Source organism: Montipora capricornis, chromosome 3 (genome assembly GCF_036669925.1).
Source record: "Montipora capricornis isolate CH-2021 chromosome 3, ASM3666992v2, whole genome shotgun sequence".
Classification (NCBI taxonomy): Eukaryota; Metazoa; Cnidaria; class Anthozoa; order Scleractinia; family Acroporidae; genus Montipora; species Montipora capricornis.
The window spans coordinates 6016771-6028842 of record NC_090885.1 but is presented as its reverse complement, the minus strand read 5'-3'; the positions used below and the strand labels follow the sequence as shown (position 1 = coordinate 6028842).

The 12072-nt window shown below is 38.0% G+C and overlaps 2 protein-coding genes across 3 annotated transcripts in view; one reads left to right on the top strand and one right to left on the bottom strand.

Annotated features, from left to right (window-relative positions):
* Positions 1 to 3370: 3370 nt before the first annotated feature.
* LOC138039748 (complexin-like) lies at positions 3371 to 3730 on the bottom strand. Its single transcript, XM_068885598.1, has one exon. It carries the CDS (start codon positions 3728 to 3730, stop codon positions 3371 to 3373), a length of 360 nt encoding a protein of 119 aa, XP_068741699.1.
* An 83-nt stretch (positions 3731 to 3813) lies between these two features.
* Positions 3814 to 12072, top strand: part of LOC138042019 (TBC1 domain family member 15-like) — a 23820-nt gene continuing 15561 nt past the window's right edge. Inside the window, exons 1-3 of one of the 2 annotated variants that reach the window (XM_068887746.1) lie at positions 3814 to 3922; positions 7050 to 7315; positions 10142 to 10217. In XM_068887746.1, coding sequence (XP_068743847.1) covers positions 7090 to 7315; positions 10142 to 10217 — 302 coding nt within the window. In that variant the 5' untranslated portion in view covers positions 3814 to 3922; positions 7050 to 7089. The remainder of the gene's footprint in view (positions 3923 to 7049; positions 7316 to 10141; positions 10218 to 12072) is intronic. The other variant, XM_068887747.1, reaches the window with a different exon arrangement.

The window sequence follows — 12072 nt, the reverse complement described above, 5'->3', positions numbered from 1 at the left end:
ATCACTGACCAATCAGAATGCTTGGTTTGTTGCCTTTTCTCTACCGAATTACCCCTTTCTGTACTGTGTTACCTGAAAATTGCATTTTATCACGAAACCCGCGTGTGTCTACTGAAACGGGACCCAAAGCTCTGCGTGACGTCGCACTAGTTTGCTGACGAGTTTGAAGGGAGATAAAATGATAACTGCTAACGTGGGATAAATTGGCCACAAACGTGACGCTTTTGGTTCACCCGACATCAAGAATATTGATATAAGAAACATCACGCAATCTCTTAAGAAAAGGTGGGGTTAAATATCGGCCACCGCCACCTTTATGAAGGGAAATGACAACTAACGACATCGCAAAAATTCGAAAGGCACAAACCCGTCTAAAATGGACACAAATTTGCCCTCCGATTGCACAGAAAAGACGAGGACAACCGTATGCAGAGGTAAGCAAACTTTATTTCTACATTTACAGTTTATTTTAGCATTTATAAGCTCAAAGTATGTTTTCCCATACAAAGTCTATAAATCGTATACCGAGCTTGGGCTGCCTGTGGCTTGTCGAACTTGAAAAGACAAATTATTCTAAAACGAAGCGGCGAATTAGCAGCCCATGACAGACCTAAGTCACCGACTGCGTTACTAGGAATTGAGAACCGTAGAATTTATAGTTAACGCTAAGGAGAATGCACCACAAGCAAGAAATTGGTAGCAGCTCATATCTGAACTACGCCATGGCCCATTTATCCCCAAATACATTAGTCAGTGGCCGGGGTCAGTGGATTAATAGGTTATCCGTATTTACTTATACCTTTATATAACAGTAATGTTCTCAGCAACTGCTGGTAATTCGTTATCTGGACACTGTGGTGCTGCCTTTTCTACCAAGGACAACGATAATGGTCAGTCGTCTGCAAACTGTGCTGTGTCTTGTGCAGTATAACTATGGTATGCATGGAAAGGAGCATACTATTCTGTTAAAAAAGCAGAAATGAATATTACACCATTTGGCTTTTAAAAGATTGATTCACCAGTCTCTGATTTTCTAGTGCATGTGAAGCCATCAGAAGTGTATCAAGATTTGTGATTCAATTAATTGCTCCAAATAAAATCAAACCAAAGTCGCCATTGTTTGGTTTAATTGGGCGTTAGTCAGTTCTGATCACGAAAAGTTATCCCTCTCAAAAAGGAGCCGCTAAAATGCAATCTAAATAATGCTCATTTTCTCTCAGCTGGGATTGGCTCAGTGGGAGGCACGGTGGCCTCATGGTCAGTGTGCTTGACTTTGGATCGACTGGTCCGGGTTCGGGTCCTGGCCGAGGACATTGTGTTGTGTTCTTGGGCAAGACACTTTACTCCGATCTCACGGTGCCTCTCTACCGGCGAAAATGCTGGGGGTAACCCTGCGATGGACTACCATCCTATCCAGGGGGAAGTAGAAATACTCCTAGTCGCTTCATGCTACAGAAACCGGAGATAAGTGCCGGCCTGGTGGGCCTTCTAGCCTCGTAGCGGACTTTACCTTTACCTTATCTGGGATTGGCTCAATTCAATAGTGACGACAGGATATCTCTGTTTGTTGTTCCCCTACATATGAGAGAATGAACCCTTTCAAGGCCCACGTTCACCCTACAAGTATTGCGTGCCGTGGTACAATTTTTATATATGAAAATCCTGCCAAAGCTGAAATTCATCCAATCAGATGGCTACGATAAGCCATGCGAAGACAAACGGACAAAAAGCCTGTTGGTTTGAGGGTCAACCTTTAACCTTTAGAAAAGTACAGGCGTGTATTTCTTGCAACAACCGAAACTGTTTTGGGCGTTTATCTTCAAATCAAAAGTCACCCCTAAAAAGTGTTCAAAGCACAAAACATTGTCACTATTTTTCATTTCTCATGCAAAATTGAAAACATGTCTGAGGACCAATGTTTCCAATGTCACACAAAATAGATTCAAAACTAATTTAGTTATAACAAATTGTAATACTATAATAATAATATTAATAAAATATACTATAATATAATATATTGTATACTAGGAAATTCATCCACTCCATTCCTTCCTTTGATGCATACAGAAGGGACATTCAGAAGGAAATCTGGTTAAAAATCTAGGTTTTAGATGCTGGATTTGCCTGTGTATTCTGTAATCTTAGTGACCAATAGGGAGCAGGAACCCATGAGTGGAAATGGCCTCCTCTAGCCAGTTATATTTTGGTGGTTCATGATCTAGAGCAGCAATATCTACTATTTACAATCCCTGATAGATGTTTTAATAGCATGCGAGAAGCACAGGAGTTGATCAAACCACAGTCCAAAACAGCCACAGTATAATTACTGAGTAAGAGGAGCAAAACACTGAAGTCATCTGTTAGTTACAACAATCAATGATTTGCCACAGCATTTTCTGCAAGGAAAGCAAAAGATCGACCTGTATGTGCTGCACACAAAAGGCTTCCATAATCAGTACAAATGACAAGATTGTGACATGTACGGTGTCCACGTAATCACATAATTTCAAGTGCAGTTTCGAATAAATAAGCATGGGTAAATTTTTTCAAAGAGGAAATAAAAATTGAAGGAACGTTCCAGTGCTTATTTCTTCCAAAGTGTAGTCAAAATCATGTGATTGCTTATTAATAATATACATGGAAAAGTTTCTTATTCTAATTTAGCAGAAGCAACACACACACACACACACACAAATCCATGCAAAAATTGTGCCATCTAAGACTCATATTTGATTGGCTTTTTGTGACTTTCTTTGATCACTTACCAATCACAATGCTTAATTTGTTACCTATTTTGCACTGAATTACTTCTTTCTGCATTGCGGAAAACTGGATTTCTCTCAACCAATCAGATTGAAGCATTTCTTTGATTATATATCGAGCCACTCACATTATACATTATGAGAGCTGCTACTTGATGACTCCAAAAGAGGGTTACTAAAGATTAACAAAACATGGTGGTCTACAGGGCCCGGTTGATCTAAAGCCGATTAACCTAATCCAGGATTAGCGTAAACTTTTGTTTCATGTTTTCAACTTTTTGTTGAAAGTTTATTTGCTTATTTTTGCTTTACAAGATTGACTTCTTCTAATGTAAAGTTCTACCGAATATCAGCGTTGAACAGCATTTGGGAGTAGAGAAATAAACTCCTTGGTTAATTTTTAATTTGTGATTAGCGTTTATCGGCTTTTGAACAATGACGGCCCCAGAATTTGCAGTTTGTATTTGCATGACAAAAAAGGAATAGTATTCTGTTTGAAATGTTACGCTCCATTAATACAATATGCATGAATTTAGTCCAAATATTGGACTAAATTTCTAGTGGAAGAAAGAGTTTCCAAAAGAGTACGCCTCCCAGATTGATTGACGTTACATTGTATTACACTGTTTTTCTTCTCCCCCACTATTTTTCATTTTCTTCGCACTCGTGTCTTCCTTCTCGATTTCATTTGTGTTTCTTCTTGTTTTTCTACTTTGATTGCCTTTTCCCTGCCTTTCTCTAATTCCGTATTTTGCCCTAATTTCTTCCCGTTTCTTTTCTCTCTCTGCGTGTCGTTTTGCATGCTGTTCCTGTAACTTAGCTCTCGCTGCAGCATTTTCCTCCTCGAATTTGCGTAGCTCTTTAGCTGATGGTCCTTCGCCTTCCACACTGTCTTTGTCATCGAAACCCAAGCTTTTGCTAACAGACGAGAACTTGCTTGATACGGCAGCTTTAGCTATGGAGTTCATCTTTCTTTTCTAGTTTAAACAGCAAAATCCTGGTATGCTTTGTAACACTGGAGGGGATAAATGCACAGCCCTCTGGAAAGACTTCAGAGGGTCAGAAAAATCGCCATTTATTGGAGTAACCAAGCCTTAAGCTTTGTATCCTGGCCTCTCTTTAAAATAACACGAATCGCATGTACGAGCTCAGGCTGAGAGGTAAGTAAAGAGTTTCCTTTCTTTCCTCCTCTGTTGTTCACATTCCATAAAGGTACACCGTCAAGTCGTTCTCTTTCTCAATCTCCTTGACATCTACACCATGCCTGAAATGTTTAATCAAACCATAAAAGTAAAAAACTGTAGCTTACATTTTAAAGGTGTCGGTACATTTCGCTGACCCTCAGTCCATGGACTACCCCGATGGACTACCCAAATGGACTACACTAAAAATACTCTTTCGAATGAGTACTGTTGATCCATGTGTCAGCAGCATCTCAAATAGTGCTTTAATACGTAAGCCTCAACACCCATTTTAAACAGCATTGTTCAACAGTATTTAAGTCTAAGCACCCATTTTAAAAAGGGTAGCTTTCGATTATTGTTGTGATGGCCGCTTACTTCATGTAAGCTAACCTATTTAGAATGGGTGTTTCGACTTAAATACTGTTGAACAATGCTGTTTAAAATGGGTGTTGAGGCTTAAGTTAGCACTATTTGAGATGCTGCTTACACATAGATCATAGGGGTGACTATTGCACCCATTTTGACTATTGCGATAGTTGAAACACCATTACAATAGTATTGCGATAGTGGTGATACTATTGCAATACTATTGCGATAGTGACATTTTACTGTGACAATTAGTATTTCATTGACATAAAGAGATATGTATGATATAAATGCCCCATTCCATCTTCACTGTACAATGCAAGTTATACAAAATTGAGAAAAAAAAAAATCCACTGATTTTCTGCATTTTTTATGTAAATTTAACATAATAGTATGTCACAGAAATGCCTATCAACATCTCACTTCAGTTTTATTAACTTGAACTGTCAACAGCCGTTAAAGCAAAATACTGTAACACATTTTTGGATAGAAATTGACTCTTACATATACCATACTCACTTCATAAGAGTTTTTGTAAGTTTTTGATTGTGAATCATTCAGTAGAAATATTAACAAATGTAATAAAATACTGAGATCTTCCAGAAACTGGGAAAATGAGCAATAAATGCAGGCCATGTTTAGCTTTTGAAAAAAAGCATGCATAGATTAACTGGGTCAATACTGGATCGGATGTCGCAATGCTTCCTAGAGGGGGGACAATAAAATGTTTGCCGCCATTTTGAATGCGGACAAGAGCCTGGAGGCGAATTTAGAAAACAAACATGGCCGGCCATGTCGGGGAAGATTGTTTTGGCGTACAATTGTCCCTTATACTTGGAATAATGAACAGCACAGACAGACGAGAGGAAAAGAGGAATTTCTTAATTCAAGGAAGACGCTTCAGGAGATCATTTAAAAACTATTGTAACTGTCGATATTTTATGAAAGTATCGCGATTATTATCGATAGTTAAACTTGGTATTGATGTATTGCTATTGGAACACTTACAATCGCGATGCATCGATAGTTCGATGTATCATTACACCCCTAATAGATCAACAGTACTCATTAGAAATGGTACTTTTAGGGTAGTCCATTTGGGTAGTCCATGGACTGGGAGTCAGCGAAATGTACCAACCCATTTCAAAAGTGTTCAGATAAGCTTAATAAACATTAAGCTGCAAAGGACGGAAGATAAATTTTTGGGCGAGTGAAAACTGATCCGGGTGAGTGCATTTTGAGGGTCACTCGCCCGAATGGCGAATCGAATGGCGAGTGCTCTAAAAATTATGTGTCCAACCCTGTAAGAACATTAGTAATCTGACGCACTTGGGTATCACTTCTGTGCCACGTTTTTGTTCTGACCACATTTTGGCATCATCTGTAATTTGTTACTGAACAGATACACAGCAACAAGTCTAAGCCCTATTACAAAATCCTCAAATCTGATTGGTTACTGCAAGCTACTTTTTTCCTTCATGTAACAGTGGGTGTTTTCCATTATGCCTGACCATCAGGTTGGAGCGACCACTGGAACTAGTCAAGGAAAAATGCAATGACAGTTTTGATCTAGCCTGCAAGCAAGCTCTCTTGCGGGCTGGGTGGGTGCCCACCCACCCTGCAACAGAGCTTGCTCGCCGGCTAGTTTAGATCAAAAGTCAGTTTCCAACCGGACCGGTTTACTTACGTTTTGACCAAACTTTCGGTTACATTACAGTGAAGTGGGACTGGAAAAAAACTATCCAGTAAAACTTTAGTTGTTTATGAACAATATTGGAAGATAAAAAGTGATTAATAATTCCACAAGGTATCTTTGTTGTTGGAAAAACGTCATTAAGAATGCAAAGGAACAAGTCCTGTGTATATTAAAAAATCAGGTTATATCATTGAGCTAGCTTTTGAGATAATAGCTCACCACATCTAAGAAATTTATTAAGTTTGGTTTTTGTGGTTTTGGGTCTCATTTTAATTTCAATATACCCGTTTTGATTCATCAGCTGACATGAGCAGTTTAAGTATTGCTTGTACATGTCCAATGTGCTCATGCACCTTCAATTGTGAATGAAACGCAACCCTTTCAATCCTCCTTACATTTAAATTGCCTGCTGGATTATCCAAACTGCTGAAACAAATTGTTCGGAAAGTCGTACATGCTAATGAAATGCAACTCTCCAGCCCATACATAGAGGATATTACATGGCCGTGTGGAGATACGAAATTTCTCTTATCTAGAGTGTTGAAAACAATTTCAGGAGTGAGGGAAGTGAACAAGTGAAATATTTTAACACGAGTAGAGAAATTTCATATCTCTAAGCGGCCATGTAATATTCTGTTTATATTATATAAACACCAATGAAAATACTAAATCATTTCACTTCAATATCGAAAGGTGTGATTTTTATGTGTAGCCAAAGGAACACTGTGATGTTTTCACGTGTGAAGATACAAATGTATGATGTTTTTGTGCAAAAGCTCACATGGTATTTCATTGGTGTTAATAATGATTACTAATAATTATAAAATGAAATAAAATCATGGGCAGAGTAACCTTTTCACCTTCAGACAAAATTTCTGACAAACCAATAAGCATGCTCCTCATTTCAAATCAGCCAAATTCATTCTGTACTTGGCTTAAATTACCTGTACTTACATGTACTGCTCTTGGCCTTTTAAGAATGTACAGTACTTTTTAGTGTCATTTGTAGTTGCTAGTTTTGGGCTTTTAATAATTCTGCAGTAAAGCACCATGATGCACAAAGTAGCTTGACCATCCGGGGATGTGTGAGACAACAGATGGGAAACAAGAAACACAAACCTTGCAGATTAATGGCCGCCTGGGAAATGATGGAGCAGATTTAACGGCCTGGGCATTTTCAAGCATTGAAAGCCCTGTTCAAATTAGTGAACGCACCAGAGCTCTTGGTTGTGATGTATGGGAGACATTCTTGGACAAAGATGGCAGACTCATAAATGAATCAGCTCTCAGAAAAGCAATATTTAAAGGTACCATTATATCTAGCTGCATCTCATTGGTTAGTAAATTATTAAAAGAGTTGCTGTTTTTAATAGTAAGACACAGGAAACAATTACTCAGTTCTGATTGTTTGAGAGAAAATTAATGCAGTTTTAAGTTAACACAGGGCAGTGCAAAAAGAGGTAACAAACTAAGCATTAGTGATAAACATGTACGTGTGTGTTGCTTCTGCTAATTATGACACTGTCATCTTAAAAATTATTTTCTCATGAATATTATTATCATTATTATTATTATTATTATTATTATAAAATTATTATCATATAAGTAATCACAAGTGATGATTTTTCTTGTGCAATTTGGAATAGATCGTTTTCACTGTCAAGCAATAAAAAAATAAATCGAAAACCATCCAGTGGAATACGTCAAGAATTTGTGATGTTGTAGAAGATAAATGAAGAAGACACTTCTCCAAGTTTTAGGCCCATGCGTTTCCCCAAACTTCAGATATTCATCGAAATGTTTTGCAGAAATTTACAGAGCCCAGTATGAAAACGCCATGTTGGTGCACATCTGTGGTGCACCAATATGGCGGCCGGAAAATAGTGTCAACATCTGTTACTTACTTTGGCTATCTAGGCGAGTGATCATCTGTACTGAACAGACAGCTATTTACTTAAGCACTTTTCCTAATGCTTTAAATTCTAAAAAGGCTCAAAACCATGAGATAAATATATATTTCTCAATAAACTTGATCGTCGCCTCGTGTCACGCACTGCTATAACTCAGAAATTCAAAATGCTCTGGTTTGCAAACGAAGCACGCTATTGAGCTTTAAAATTGCAAACGGATAAAAATTTACCGCCTCTTATGCCTGATGAGGATAAAAACTTTCGTGGCTCTTTAGTTTTGGATTTTAGAAAATGATGACGTCACGTGAAAACGATCTATAAAAAAGCACTTGTAAATGTTTTTGAATACTTCAAATTGCACTCGCCAACTTTGCTTGTCTTTGATAAAAAAAATAACTTTATGGAAGACATTCAAAAAGAACATTGAACAAAAGTGTATGTAAATTAAGGAAAATCTGTTCAAAGCAGATATGATGTACTGTATATGTCAGGCCTTCTGATAGGGTGCGATTAAAAAATGCAAATTATGCTTTTTTTTTTCAGGGCGGATTGTGCGATTAGAAAGGCCATTATGCGATAAATATTGTAAATTATGCGATTTTTTTCTCAGCAATTTTAAGCTTGTTTTATAAGGTTTCAGGTTAAGAAAAACACTTTTTCGCAGCCCTAAAGACATTTTGAACACAAAGGAACAGTAATTATGTACAGTGTATCTCGATTGACATTAGTTGGGATAAATAAAAAAAATGAAGTCTTCTGCACTACCGGTGCACCACGTTAAAAGTTGAAAGGACACAGCTAACATGCCAAATGAATGATCAAGGTGTTTGTCAACCACAAACTTCCAAAGGTGGTCAATCACAATAGGGCCATACCCCCATTTATACGAGAGAAAATAAGCCGCGGCTTTCTCTGGTCTCGGCTTACACAGGACTCAAATGTTTACCCCGTATAAATGGTACAAAATCTACGTTCACGTCTTTTTCAAGCCGCTGCTTATATTGACCTGGGAATATATATTCGTATAAATAGTTCCTTTTACGTATTTTGTACACCGTGGCCAGAGTAAGCCGCGGCTTATTTCCTCTCGTATAAACGGCCCTAATATTGCAGGACGAGAAAAACATCAGTCCATCGTCCACGTGGACCGTACCTGTGAGGTGCTTTCTCTAGCTTGCTCGATCTTGAGCTGTCAGATTGGACGGAAGGTGGGAATTTCCTTCTCCGTCGAAGAAAAAGCAGGCGTTTTCACAACAAACTTATCCATGAGTAAGTTTTTATCAGTTTTCAACGAAAGAAACTACATTTTTTCCGAAAAACTTACAACTTTGCTTATTTTTCACAAATCTCTTCTCTAAGAGAAGGCAACTGAGTCATCATTTCAGTGGTGTGGTCAGTGGTGTGTATATAAATGCGTGTTTGTGGTTTGTGTTGCAACAATAGAAGGAGACTCGTACCAGGTCCCGGACATGCAAAATAAAGCCTTGAACTTCGAATGTTTACGAAATCGAAGGTGGCAAAGGATTTTTAAATCATCTTCAAAATTGCATATTTTATGCAGGAATTTCTAAGAAACGTGTTTATTTATGTTTCATTTTATGAATTTTGTGCGTCCTTTTTTGAATTATGCGATTTTTCGTGAATTGTGCGATCGGATGCAATTTGAGGTCAATTGTGCGAAATCGCACCATCATGTAATATCAGAAGGCCTGATATGTACAGTCAATGATTTATAATAGGGCCCTCTGTAATTTGATTTCTGTATATCGTATATCCATCCCTATGAGAGACCTTTAATCTTACCCCCTCCCACCTCCCTGTCCCAGAGATTAGGGATTTATTACCCTGCAAGCAGTTGTGCAAAGTACGTCACACCCCACGTGATGCATTTGACGTCACCTTGTCTTATTTCAAGGGAAATCACTACACAGCAGGCTCGCCCAAACACAGCAGTTACATAGCTGAACGCACGCGCAAGCCCCAAAACAAGACTAAGTTTACCAACTCGTTTACCGGTTGAAATTCAATTTATCCTAGGTGCTGGATGGCAGCTCACTCAAAGAAAGTAATGGTTGCTCGCATTGGTTTCTCTCTCTGGAAACATAGGAGAAACCAACTGCTTGCAGGGTAGGGATTTATGGAAATTATGGGTAAATTGTACTGTAATAATAATTATTATACATGTAGTTCAATTTGCCCAGAATTGTGGTTTTCACGTTTCAGGTGGAGTTGATTTTAAAATAAGAAAGGAAGTTTGGAGCTTTCTCTTTGGACTGTACCCATTCTCATCTACAAAAAGGTATTGCTGTGAACAAGTTCATGAATCAAATGAATTTTTTAGGAATTTTTTTTTTGTTTGAAGTCCATGTGTATAAGCCTCCTTTGCAGACATTCTTGTGACTCATCACGCAATCTTTCCTCCTCAACGAACGTCTGCTGAAACGAGCCAGAATTTACGTACACCAATCACAACAGACTTCCAGATTCTGGAAGTGCCCTTTGGACCCTGAGAAATTTTGTGTATGGTCACCACAGGCACCCCAAGTTCAGTGTGAGGGAAATCCAACAAAAATATAAGGATTTGTATGCGAATTCCAATAAAGGACCTGAGAATTTTTACAAAAAAAATGTCAATGTAAAAAACCGTAACCTTATCGCCATTTTGGGTCGCTTCCTTCCTGTGTTTTTTTTCCTGATTCGCTGCGGATTGAGCCATTATTGGTTCCTTGGTTGTCAACATTCTTAATAAAAATAATACCAAGGCTAAACACTGAATTCTCAGGAGCCCAAAAAATTGAGTCAAATATTTCTGGATAAAATACTCCCACGCTTAAAATTCCACCATAAAATTCAAGGGAAAGGTTTTTTTTTCATTTGAATCCGCTAGCCACGCAATTGAAGCCCTCCGAGGGACATCAGGCGGCTTTTAAAGTGTCCCAAACGAAATGATAAAAGGATGGAAAACATCCTCGCACACTTTGAACACAACACAGCGACCGTTGAGTTCAGACAAATCCTTGGCTTTACCTCACACTGAGCTTCGGCTGCCTGTGCAGTCACTGCAAGAAAATAGACTTTGTGTGTTGAGCAATTAAAATTGCTGACTTAGATTCTTATCAAAGAATAACTTAAGCATATAAATTTCAGGGTTAGAGTTAGAATGACCATGGTAGAATTCATATGGTTGAAACATTTCTGTCCTGTGCTTTTCAAACCTATTTGTGGCATTCGCTTGTGATTGATATCATATTTCTTTCTTTTCTTTCTGCTCTATTTCAGTGGAGTTGTTTCCTTCAAATAACCACATTTCTTGTGGTCCTTTGGTTGAATTTGTAGTGTTTGCAGAGAAGTAAACGAGAATGAACACAACAATAAACTGTTTAATTCTCTTCAATGGTGGTGTCGTCTCTACATTACTTTTCAAGCACGTGGCCATGCCCATATATAGGCAATGCCAAATATGGCAAACACTACAGAATTGATTTAAGGTTTGCTTTATTTTTCAAGTCAAAGAAACACTGAGTAGAAACAATTGCTTCGCAAGACAAAAAGTTGAGTTTTAAAGATAAGGATCATCACAAACTTTAAGCAGCCTGAAAAATTCAGGCTTAAATGTAAGCAAGTGTATTTTTTTTTTAAGCTTTCTTTTCACCTGTCATTTCGCTCCTGTCCTAGTTGCGATGGTTCTAGTGCAGTTCAAATAAAAAATGCAGTCTTAAAGAGTGCAAGTCAAGGCACTTGCTTAAAGAGCAAAGCTAAAAATTATGTGGCTGACTAATTGTATGGGGGGTTACATAAGGCGAGACAGGTGAGAATCGTGTGATGTTGTGGAAAATTACTGGAAGCTTTGGCAACCACTTTAACATTGTAAAAGTGAAAGTACTTTGAGCTAAACAATGAGCTTTTGACTACTGGACAAGCCTTGATTGCAAGGGTGAGGAGAATATAGTACACGAGGGACAAGTGAGGAAAAAAATAGTACTCCCTTAGGGCTCATTAACCCCAGTTAAGAGCTTAAACATGTAATGTTTTTTTTTTTTTTTTCAAGCTTTCTTTTCACCCGTCTTTTCGCTACTGTCCTACAGTGTAGTTGCAATGGTTCTAGTGCAGTTCAAATACACGAGTTCACAATACTTAAATATTTTTATTCATAA